This window comes from Homalodisca vitripennis, unplaced genomic scaffold, assembly GCF_021130785.1.
Source record: "Homalodisca vitripennis isolate AUS2020 unplaced genomic scaffold, UT_GWSS_2.1 ScUCBcl_6669;HRSCAF=13986, whole genome shotgun sequence".
NCBI lineage: Eukaryota > Metazoa > Arthropoda > Insecta > Hemiptera > Cicadellidae > Homalodisca > Homalodisca vitripennis.
Genome location: NW_025782776.1, coordinates 1 through 13,112, shown reverse-complemented (window position 1 = coordinate 13,112; position 13,112 = coordinate 1). Strand labels below are relative to the sequence as shown.

The 13,112-nt window shown below is 30.9% G+C and overlaps 1 protein-coding gene across 2 annotated transcripts; it reads left to right on the top strand.

Moving 5' to 3' along the window:
- Window positions 1-1,187: 1,187 nt before the first annotated feature.
- Window positions 1,188-9,730, top strand: LOC124373891 (plant intracellular Ras-group-related LRR protein 3-like). Of its 2 annotated transcripts, none has more exons than XM_046832210.1 (2): window positions 1,188-1,397; window positions 9,461-9,730. In XM_046832210.1, the coding sequence occupies exons 1-2, from the start codon at window positions 1,279-1,281 to the stop codon at window positions 9,594-9,596; spliced, it is 255 nt and encodes an 84-aa protein (XP_046688166.1). In that variant the 5' UTR covers window positions 1,188-1,278; the 3' UTR covers window positions 9,597-9,730. The 2 variants fall into 2 exon arrangements, with proteins under 2 accessions (XP_046688166.1, XP_046688167.1); XM_046832211.1 differs by lacking the exon at window positions 1,188-1,397 and adding an exon at window positions 4,272-4,405.
- Window positions 9,731-13,112: the final 3,382 nt, after the last annotated feature.

Genomic DNA, 13,112 nt, shown 5'->3' with positions numbered 1-13,112 from the left:
ACGGTACTAAACAAGTAGACTACACCATTATCATAAGGCGCGATTCACACTGAACTGACGTCGGGCGGAGACGTCGCAGGGACATATGTCCCTTCGGCGACTCTCCTATGTAAACAAATGACTCAATGCACAGACAGGTGACGTGGCGCGGGCGGCCACCCCTTCCGCCACCGCCACGTCCCTTCACTAACTGTCGTGGCGTATTGAAAGTGGCATGCCCCTTGTGTTCGGAAGGCAAAATATTGTGATTTGTGGTTAGTTGTGCTGTTCCTTTTTACCATGCGAGACAACATCGAGTTCAACATAAAGTTTCTGTGAGGAAGTTGAACAATATCCATGTTTGTACGACAACAGTCGTTCAGATTACTGCAACAGAAGTGCGCAGGATCAGGCCTGGCAGAAAATTGCTCAAACTTTGGATAACCAAAAAGGTATCTATAAACTATTTACTAAACAGACAATTAAAACTATTTTTTGTGGTAATTAAATTGTAATACTTATTTTAAGTAGGTACTGCCTAGGGTTACTACACAATCAAATTATCTTCAGTGTTACAATAACAAATGGAAATAACCACTCTACTGACAAGTTTTCTCACGACTGTTGCGCGTCTGTGGTTGCCAGTGTGCATTGCACACGCCACATCACTGCCTGGTCCCTGCCTCGTCCGTGCCACGTCTCCGCCCGACGTTCGTTCAGTGTGAATTGCGCCTAACATTGACCAATATTATGAGGGTAAGAGACCTTGACATAATAGGGTTGAGATGAGTATTCCTCACCGTTAGGGCTTATAAATTTCAAGATTCTAGAATATGTTTTAGTTTCCTTAATTTTTTATCCACATTATGATTATGACTAGATTAAATTCATCTGTTATGATTGTTGGCGTTCGCTTTAACGTCCTGTTTAATAGTGAAAGTCGTAGTACATTAGGCTTGAAATCTTATAAAATAAAATTAATAATGATCAAGTTTTTACTGTCTGTAAGGAAAATATAATACTCGTAGATTCAGTTGGCTGTGGTTTCCGATCGCGCTAGTAACATTTCTCAAACAAGTTGTAAATGAATGTGTTTCTATAGGAACAAACTAAGGTGTCAATTAATTAGTTATTTACATTTGATTGATTCTGTTTACAAAATAACGTAAAAACAATCAATTATCTATTGTAAATTGACTTAGGTGCACATGAAAAAATTGTGTTGTAAAATTTAGAGTGATATGAGTATTCCTGAAGAAACTGTTATTGAAGAGAGAGAACAGTGTGCATTAGTATCTAATGATTTTGATTGGCAATATATGGTACACAACACTGTTGACAGAGTTAGTCTGGATATCAGCCATTGTGGAATCACAAATGTTCCTAGTTCTTTTCTTGCAAAGTGTTATAATATGCAGGTATCTAATTACAAATAACACACTTAAAATAATTATTGGCCCTCAGTGTAAATCAATAATGTTGCTTGTGAAATATATATGTATTTTTTAATAGTGTTCACTTAATAAATTAACCAACTAGGATTTAGTTCATAGCATTCAAATTAAGTTTTAAAGCAACTTCTTCTTGGTCTTAAATATCACTGACTAAACATAGGGCAGAGTACACTATGCTAACCCAGTTTTTATATTGATTTGTATTATTGATACTGGGTAGAGTACGATAAGCGGACCCGGTTTTTTATATCGAAAATTGCCAAACGATATTACTTAATCATAAACCATTGATATAACCAATCGATACTGATTAATTATTTTTAACAATTAACTTAAATAAATCTATATCAACAGCTGTAAACACACTTTCAAATAATACACGCAATCGTATAACTATTATATATATATATATGTGTGTGTATTATGTGTGTATATATATATATATATATTACGTGTATAAAATAATTTTTAATTGTATATATATATATATATATATATATATATATACTCGTATATTTATATATAAAACAATTATTGTTATTATACATACACGTAATAATATAATATCACGTAATGTATAATTATAAACAATTCAATAATTATGACATAAACAATATGAATTGTGGCTCATAATTAGAGTTTTCCAATATTCCTGTATATTCATATTTTAATTTAAAAACATATGACTGTTATTAGGACTTTAGATATTCCTATATCAATTGATAGTCTAGGATTCGAGATGCGACTATTAGGTATCGATGATTATATTCTTCGATATAAAAAACCGGGTCCGCTTATCGTACCCTACCCTTGATACTTCATATAACTATCATATAAGAGAAACTATCAATCAGTATCAACGTAAATATCAAAGAAAAGTCATAGGTTTGAAATGAAAAGGAATAATTCAATATAGGTATGTGTATATAACATGACATAATAAATAATAGATGAATCTTTTTGATCAAACAAACGATTAGGAAAGATTATTAGGATAATCTAATTTAAATAATAAAAGGATAGGGTACGATAAGCGGACATGGTTTTTTATATTTAAGAATGTAGTCATCGATACCTAATATTGGCATCTCAAATCCTAGACTATCAATCAATATAAAAGTATCTATAGTCCTCAATAACAATCATATGTTTTAAATTAATATATGAATTTAATATTTACAGTGATCAAACAAATTATTATAACAAAAATTAGGAAAAACTGAAGAAGACCATATTTGCTCCTCTCACAGTTACAGTTGTTTCTTTCCCACAAATTTCATATAATGGGTTTTTCGGTACGAGTCCAACATGTTGAAGCCACGAAAAACATGTCTTATCACCTTTCAAAGCAATGTGTAGTTTTCTAAAATTGACTACCATTTTTAATGATCAAAATTACCTACTTATGTAAAATTGAAATATTACCCTACATGTATTATTTTAAAGTGTTTATAGCTGTTGATATAGATTATTTAAGTTAATAGTTCAAAATAATTAATCAGTATCAATTGATAACATCGATTGTTATGATTAAGTAAGATTGTTTGCCAATCTCGATATAAAAAACCGGGTCCGCTTATCGTACCCTCTCCAAACACTGATTATTGTCTTTCAATACTATTTTGGTTGGTTTTATAAAGTTAACTAACATTTTTATGTAAAAGGACAACAGTATAATAAGCAGCCACCATAACTATTGAATCATTGACATTTCTGGTTATCTCAACTACTGAACAGTAAAAAAACCAAAATCACAAACCTAATTATGTTATAGGTATTTCAAATTGTTCGACTATGAAAAGTAACAGTTTTATAATTAATTAAAAACTATCTAATGTGTATTTATTAAATGTAACAAACAAAACAATGTAGAAATTACCTCTTACTACTTTGATGTATAAACATGTTTGCCAGTTTGAGACACAAATAATGCATATTCATCATCATTGTACTATCAGCTATTACTCAACACTTGGAGGACTGGCTTTAATCCTCTCTGTCTGTCTGCCTTTTTTCTGTAGAATATCTTAAGAACTAACTAACATATTGGTTTATAACTTTGCACGTAATTTCATTTTTTCATAAAAAGACATTGAGTTTGATATTGATGCATATGTGTCCGGATGTGGTTTGGCTGAGTACTAGCAAAGCCTATTTAATTCAAGATGACATCACAAAATGGACTGAGCTAACTTGAACTTTATATATTTTGTTACCCTCAGGGTTACTCTTCTGTATGTCTATCTGCTTGTGTGTCTGATTTTAACTCAATATTTCTAGAAAGAATTGAGCTGTAGACTTAAAAGTTTGCATGTACTGTAATTTCTAAATTGCAGGCAACTTTGTGCTCGATGATGGGGCATGCGGCTGATAGTTAGTAGTCTAACTATTCACAAGATATCTAAAGAATGATTTCATCTCTAGACTTTATATTTTCATGAAACTTATTTCTACATAGATAAGAACAAGTTTGATGATAGTGTATGAACCTCCATGGGATCTAAATGTCATTATCCCTTAGTAAACTAGTAAATTTCTCTTCACCTTGCCTAAGGGATGTAAAAATTACTTTTCTGTCTAATTTGTGTGTCTGTCTGCAGGATATTTTGAGAATGAAATGTGTTATAAAATTGAAATTGTACAGGGAACTTGAGCAGGCCCATGGTGTAGTATATTTCTATATTGTATCTTTTAAAATCAATTGGGTTATCCTTAAACAAAAATATGCAGGTAACTTCATTGTGAATGTTTTAATCATTACTAACACTGTTTTTTTTTCAGTATCTTTATCTTGAAGGTAACAAACTAACAGAGCTTGGCGAAGCATTTTTCCCCAGTTTTAAAGCACCTGAAATGGCTGGATGTGCGAAACAATATTTTGAAGACGGTACCACACTCAATAGCTGACCACAATGCTTTACAAGTGTTACTTCTTGAAGGGAACATGATTGAAGCTCTTCCAGTTGAAATAGGTTATAGTTTTTTTTACAGTAATATTCTTATGTAATCTTAATTTTCAAATATTGTTGTAGAAGGTTATTCTATAACACTTATATATAACTTAGACATTTTAAGTAAAACTTAAACAAATCACTTACACTTTTTATGTTAAAATGTTATGTTATGTTATTAATTGTAATAAGGTATGAGTATTAATCCCAGGTGATAATAGTGGTACAGGAGAACAGATGTCCATGATCACCATTCTTGGTTGTGGGATTCGAAAGGCAATTTAATCCAGTTAATGTTAGCTTAGTTTGTAAGTTACATGTTAAAGTTAAAAATGTTAATAACTCAATTTTGTCGTAAGGTTTGCACAAATGGTAGTTATATCATAATGTGTTACTTATTGTGTGATGTTGAAATATGATAGCCATTTAACCCTCCTCCTGGTTATGAGAGGATCTTTGGGAACGAAAGAGCTGATGTGCTGGCCAACTTGGGCTCAGCGTTCAATATGATGGGACCCTCAACCACTCTGTGGCATTTTAAGGTGTGAATCCTTTGGGGCTATCTCAAATGGGTTCACACTGAACATGAGAGAAGGTGGAGTCTGTACTACTTACTCTCACTAAGTAGATCAGTGTCTTCTGGGTTATGGGTCTGATTACGGGACATGGTCATTTGAGGAAACATCTTCACAGAGTCAGTATCTTTCGGGAGGATTAACTCTGTAGAATGTGTAATGAGGAGGAGGAAACTGCTGAACACCTGCTCTTTGACTGTCCTGAAATAGCAAGAGAACAGCATGGATATAACCAACTTTTTGTATTTTCAAGGTTTAACTTATTTATTAATTTTTTCTTCTTTACGCTATAACTTATAAATTTGGATTTTTCTAGTAGAACATAAATTAGGGATTGCTATTATACAACATTTATTAATCAATAGTCAAATATTCTTTATTCAAAAACATATAGTACATTTCTTACATTAGAATAGTGTCAAGTTTCAATAATATAAAATAAAGACTACATCCAAAACTAAATCTAAAAATCAATTGTTATTATTAAAAAAAAATACCCTTTTCAAATTCCTCTATAGAGTACAAAGCTAAACCTGTCAAAAATGCTTTTAAACTTTTTCTTAAATATATTACAATTGTCCTCTTTTTTAATTTCTTCTGGTAACTTTTTCAAAAATTTATTTCCTGCAAATGTTGTTTTTTTTTTGTAGAACTCCAGACGGTAACTTGGAAAATTAGACTCATTTTTGTGTTGTGTATTGTACGAGTGAATAAAATAATGTTGATCCCTTAGTGGGTTGTATCTTAGGAACATTATGCACTCATAAATAAATAGCCCATAAACAGTCAATATTTTTAATTCTTTGAACTTTTCTTTGACAGAATCATTAAAATTCAGATGTAACATGACTCTGACTGCTCTTTTTTGGACTTTCAATATTTCCGTGAGGTTTTCCATTTTTGTTGTTCCATATACACAAAAGCCATAGGCTATGTGAGACTGGATATGAGAATAATAAATCAATTTTAAAGTTTCCAAACTACACAAATTTAACATCTTTCGAATTGCAAATAGGCCTGAATTTATTTTGTTTAAAACCAATTTAGTATGTTCATCCCATGACAAATTACTATCAACCAATAATCCTAGAAATTTTATCTGATCAACCCTCTCAATTACACTGTCATTAATTTCAATATTTAAATCTAAAATTTGATTGGATTGTTTTGTTTTAAAATTTACAAGCTTGGTTTTATCAGAATTTAGAGTTAAATTGTGGTTTTGAAAAAATTGTTCAATACAAGCCAATTCGATTGAGGTCAGTAACTCTATCTCTTCTACTGTCTTCCCTGAAACTTTCAAGTTAGAGTTGTCAGCATAGAGACAAAGTCCTGAATAAGGCTTAAAATTTAAACATTTTGTTATGTTATTTAAATAACACAAAAAAAGGAGAGGTCCTAAAATGGAGCCTTGCGGTACCCCTACATTTATTGATTCAAGGTTGGATTGAAATTTAACTACATAATTTTTTTCAGTAATGTGGTTAATTTGAACAAATTGTTTTCTATTAGAAAGATATGATTCAAACCAACTTAATGCATTGTTTTTTATACCCAACTCTTGCAGCTTCAGCAATAGCAGTGAATGATTCACACTGTCAAATGCTTTAGACAGGTCCATAAAAATTCCTATTACTTTTTCTCCTCTGTCTATTGCCTCTATAATTGATTCAATAAAGCTTACCACTGCTGTGATTGTTGATTTTTGTTTTCTGAAGCCATTTTGAATAGTCTCCAGAATATCATTATTCTCTAAAAATTGCATAAGTCTGCTATAAACTACTTTTTCATAAATTTTTGATAGTGATGGCAACAGTGATACTGGTCGATAATTTTTTAATATCCAAGGGGTCATTTTTTTGTAGATTGGGATAACTTTTGCAATTTTGAGTTGATCAGGGAAAATACCACAAATAAAAATGATGAATTTATTAAATGTACTAATACTTTGCTCAGTTGTTTATTCACAGTTTTTATGATTGTCATTGGGATGTCATCATGGCCACTTGAAAATTTGTTTTGAAAAGAGTTTATTATCTTTTGGATTTCCATCTCATCTGTTTGTGTTAAATAAAATATTTTTTTCAAAATTAGAACCAAATAAATTTTGCCCACTAATGACCGATAGATTATTGTTTATGCAGGTGCCATTGGCCGTATTTACATTGGCAGATATCATTCCTGTAAAGAATTCATTGAAAATTTTACTTATTTTCAGTGGATTCACAATTACTCGGTTATTATTTTTAATTTTGATGTTGTTAAAGCTCTTTAACTTGTCACCAGTTTCTGAATTTATTATATTCCAAGTAGTTTTATTTTTATTTTTTGACTTTTTAATTTTTTGATCAAAGAAATCTTTTTTAGCTGTCAGTAAATTTGTTTTGTAGATTTTATTTTTGTGCTTACATAGTTTAGATAGATTCAAATCATTTGTTACTCGAGCTTTCTTATTTAGTTTAATTATATTTTGTTTTTCCTCCTTTAAACTCTTGGTTTATCCATTTATTTCAGAACTTTTTTTGTTTTAAAACATTTCTTTGGAAAAGATATATTAAAGTAGTTGATGAATGTACTGTAAAATATACCAAATTTTTCATGCACAGGTGAAAGAAAAAACCGTCTGCCACGTTTCCCTCTCTAATAGTTCTTTGAACATTACCATATTTTTCTTCTGAAAAATCCCTCTTGATATTTATTAAACAATTATTTCTTACATTATTTATACATGTATTCACTATTTCTAATACTTGACTATCATGGTCAGATAGCATAGTTATTACTCCAGTTACTAATATTTGATATTTTTTTAAACTAGTTAAGAAATTATCTATTGCTGATACAGACCCTTGGAATACTCTTGTTGGGAAATTTACTGCATAATTCATATCAAAGCTTTTCAAAATATTTTTTAAGTTTTACATGTTCGCTACTATTTTTTAAAACATTTATATTTAAGTCCCCTGCTAAAATAATATATGGATATTCTTTAATAAATAAATCTATAAGACAACTTAATTTATCCAAAAATACATTAACATTTGAGCTGGGGGACCTGTAAAGACCAATTAAAACAAACTTAAAATTTTTAAAAAGGAACAATGTTGCACAAAACTCAAACTGTCTCTCCTCACACAAACCCTTTGGAAGACGAATTGCCACCTGTGTCCACTCAATTTGTTCTTTACTTAAGATTATTACTCCTCCCTTATTTGATTTTTCTCTGCAAAAATATGATGTTACTCTGTAATTGTTAATATTAAGTCTGTCAATATCATGAGACCTCATGTCATGTTCAGATAAAACAATTATATGCGGATCTATTTCATCTAAGACAATTTTGTAAAGGTTCAATTCTAGATTGTAAATTTTGAATATTTTGATGAAAAATTTTTATATTCTTATTTTTACCATTATTTTTTAAGTCGTAGTCTGGCTTTGAATGACTGAGGAGTTTAAAGAGTTAACAGATGACAATTCCTCCTCAAAGTGAACACTGATATCACTAGAACGATCTAATGACTCTCCACTATCACTTAATATAGAACTGGTGGTCAACTGCACTGGTCCTGCGTGTGGAATGTCATTTTCTTTCTTCCAAGGTTGAAGAGTCATCCAAAGTCAAATCTGATGTTTGGTTTGTTTCTCGCTGCCTGTAAAATGATGCCTGATGAATGCTGATGATGTGTCTCAACTCCTTCAAAAAGTCTGCGTGTGAAAGTCCATTTCTTAAATTGTGGTTTGAATTTTCGTTGTAAGTTATTATCTGTATATGAGATCCCGTGGCTTGTTGAAACTTCATCACATTAGCTGCAAAATGTTCAATGGAAATTCTGTCCCTGACACACCCCATTGGGGAACAGATTAATTTCTTATTATGTCTGTATATAAAGCAATATTTTATACTAACCCATCATAAAACCATTGTACTCTTGGTCACTTTACTGCTTTTTTGTACATGTTAGTATAATATGTATTTATACATTTTTACACAATGTTTCATAACCTATTATTGGATTATAAATACAGCGTTTTTTTGATATTTTTGGTTTTTCTAAAAAGAATATTTTACATGGCCAAAAAACTCAATATTTGTGATTTTGCATTAGAGAAAATTATTCGGCAACCACTGGTTTTTTTTTCAAAGACTATTTTTTATGATTGCTAATATTTCTTTCTGTTCAATATTCAAATTGTACATACTTTGGCAAAAATACATTGTATATAGCAAGTGTAATGTTGCATAAAGAATGTACATTTTATAAACAGTTTTATAAAAATCATTGGAAACCGACTAAAATGGGCTTGTCAGTATGGACGTTACTAAATAGTCAGTTGGAGGGTTAACAGCACAATTTTTCTAAATTGGAGTAACAGATACTATCATTAATTAATAATGATGTGATAAAGCTGTTATGTTTTGAACTATAGATTGTAGAGACAGTCAATAAAATTACATTCTAATTGTTATAATTGCTTGACAAGAATTTTATTATTTCAGGATCATTACATTCACTGAGAGGTATTCAGCTGGCAAGGAACCCAATCGTGTATCCTCCTCAGAATATCATCAACCAAGGTGTTCAAGCCACAATACACTTCTTGAGAAGGCAGTGGCAACAGCTGAAGTCTCCTAAACACATTCAGCTAATTTCAGAGACCCACTCACAGACAAAAACAGCCTGCCCTAAATCTAAATCTTGTACGTGAATATTTATTATGTAACATAAATATAAGAGTGTCTAATAAACATTTTCAATTACATTCCTTTTTTCAGTATATAACTTTATTGAGGTGAAGGAATTCATAATTATGAAAAATGTCTATGACATATTTGAAGGCAATAAGAAAGACCCACTGTAAGGTAAATAGTATATATTAATATAACACAAAACTTCTTTAGTACATACTTTACATTGTATTTTGGTATTTCCACGTGTTATACCAGTGTTATGAGATATATTTTGAAGCCATATGGGTCACAACTGTTTCACTAGTATTTTTATACAAAATGAATACTAAAAGTTTAAAGAGAATTTTTTTGCATGTATTTCCACTTTTAGCTAGTTGTAAATGATAAACATGGAGAAACTGCTCCATTATAATTGGATAAAAGAATTTTTTCAACCATAAAATGAATTTAAAGTAGATGTCATGATTCATTGGATTTTAAAATACCAAAATGTTATGTGATTTTCTGGAACATACAGGGTGATTCAAAACTAAACGGCAATCTCTCGGGAGCTTATTCTATAGCTAAAAACAAGTAAAAAAGTTCATATAACCATATGCCCGGAAACGCTTCGTTAGCGAGTTACGCCTAGCGAAAGATTTCGCCCGGATTTCAGAACCCTTGGTGAAGTCAGGCCGTATAAAAATGGTAAAGGTAGTTACAAAGATACAAATACGATTGTTTTTTATGTTTTTATATCTGACAAATTTATTAAAATTCGTCCCAGAGCTGTAAATGCAATACTTTCAGAGATATCTTACGTAAAACACAAGAATTGGTGCAAAGAAATAACACATTTTTGTGTTTAACGTAAGATTACTTCCATAAATGTTAAAATAAAGGTAATTTTTTTTCTTAAACAGATTTGTAGAACATTTAATTCTGAAAAGATTCATGTGAATTACTTAGGAAAAAAATTAATAATAGGTATTGAAATTTAGCTTTATTTAAAAATAAAACAGACGCACAAAAATGCATATTCTTATCTGCATTAAAATATTAACTAATGTTTAGGTTGTGAGTAACAGCTGATCATTTATTCTAGACTGAACATTAACATAAAATGTATTTACCTTTATAAAAACTGTAATAATCACCTATAATAGTTGCTCAAAGTGTCCTCCGTTGTTAGCAATGCACGTTTTCGCACGACGAATCCACTCTTTTCTAGCGCGTTTCATAACGTTTGGAGCATTCTTGATAGTTTCTGCCGCCTCTGTAATGCGATTACGTAACTCCTCTATGGTGTTAATCCGTTTTGAATAAACAATTGACTTCATCCAACCCCATAAGAAAAAGTCTGCTGGCGTGAGGTCAGGAGAACGTGGTGGCCATTTTACTGGTCCATTTCGACCAATCCATTGTCTACCGTATGTATCATTTAAATAGTTTTTCACATCATTAGAAAAATGTGGAGGTGCTCCGTCGTGCATAAGCCATGCATTTATTCTGTTTTAAACAGGAATATCTTCCAAGAGGGTAGGCAGGTTTGTTCTTAAAAAATTTAAGTACGCTACTCCATTAAGTCGATTAGGGAGGAAAAATGGACCAATCAAATTATCACCCAGAACACCAAGCCATACATTGACTGAAAATGTATGTTGAAAATGCCTCGTCGCAGTTTCATGTGGGTTGTCGTACGCCCAAGTATGGGTATTACGAAAAATTTACAATTCCATTTCTAGTAAAACAGGATTCATCAGTAACGAGAATACGCCGAAGAAAATACTGACGTCGTAAACAATTTCTTCTTAACCAGCGGCAGAACATCTTCCGTTTATTAAGATCTTGCGGTAATAAGTCTTGAAACACGTGTTATATGGAATGGGTACAACTGTGCTTCATGAAGTGTCCGCCATACGCTTGACTGGCAAATATTTAACTGACGTGATAATCGTCTGGTGCTTGTGGTTGGTGATAATTCTACAGCATTTATTATTGCTTGTTCATTATTATAGTTCCTTGCGCTACGTTGGCGACCAGTATCTATTCGCTTTCGGTTTAAAGCTACCGGTTTCTCTAAGTCGTCTCTCCACAGCTTTAAAATGTTTTGCGATCAGGTGTTCTTCGATGTGGAAAAGTATCACGATATTCCTGAACTGCAGCTAAACCATTCTTGTTAACTTTGCCGTAAATCAGTATCATGTCCGTATACTCTTCAAACGAATACATACCATTTACATTATCTGCCATTATTTACTAAGATAATTACATACACTTTTATAAAAATATTTAATAAAATATTTTAAAAATAAATATTTAATAAAATATTTTATACACTTGTATAAAATATTTCCAAATAATCACAGGATCTCACAAAATACAATCTTCACACCCCACAATACAAAAAACCTCCATAAAGGTTATTCAAATATTACTTCATGAACTTAATTGTTGATCAGCTGATATTGCCAACCTTTGCAAAGAAAATATGACGATAAAAACTATTGAATAAATGATCAGCTGTTACTCACAACCTAAACATTAGTTAATATTTTATGCAGATAAGAATATGCATTTTTGTGCGTCTGTTTTATTTTTAAATAAAGCTAAATTTCAATACCTATTATTAATTTTTTTTCCTAAGTAATTCACATGAATCTTTTCAGAATTAAATGTTCTACAAATCTGTTTAAGAAAAAAATTACCTTTATTTAACATTTATGGAAGTAATCTTACGGTTAAACACAAAAATGTGTTATTTCTTTGCACCAATTCTTGTGTTTTACGTAAGATATCTCTGAAAGTATTGCATTTACAGCTTTGGGACGAATTTTAATAAATTTGTCAGATATAAAAACATAAAAAAACAATCGTATTTGTATCTTTGTAACTACCTTTTACCATTTTTATACGGCCTGACTTCATCCAAGGGTTCTGAAAATCCGGGCGAAATCTTTCACTAGGCGTAACTCGCTAACGAAGCGTTTCCGGGCATATGGTTATATGAACTTTTTTACTTGTTTTTAGCTATAGAATAAGCTCTCGAGAGATTGCCGTTTAGTTTTGAATCACCCTGTATATTATACTTATTTATACAAAATTTAATTTACGGTTGACAATCCTTATGACTTTAAATAAGATTTTAATAAGCTTTTTACAAATTTCAAGCACAGTTAAAATATCTTTCATAACTTTTCAGGGTGAAACTTTTTTAAATTGCAGTTTATGGCATGTTTTTACACCTGAAAAAAACTAGAGATCATATATACTGTCAAATGAATTAAAATCGTTAGAATGAATTAAATAAAAAAAAATTTAAAAAAAAAACAATTTAAAAACATACCAGGATATTCATTAACTCAAACTAACTTACTTAAAGTTGAAAAAATCAGTAAATTGTATGTGTATGCCAATTTACAGATATACCCCAAAGAATTTTTTCACAATTCCAAAACATATCAGCTTAATTCCATTTAAA

Excerpts from the sequence above, each read along its gene's own strand:
- LOC124373891 (XM_046832210.1), top strand. The coding sequence starts at position 1,279 with ATGATTTTGATTGGCAATATATGGTACACAACACTGTTGACAGAGTTA. Across the intron at positions 1,398-9,460 it reads CAAAGTGTTATAATATGCAG|GATCATTACATTCACTGAGA; the intron begins GTATCTAATTAC and ends TTATTATTTCAG.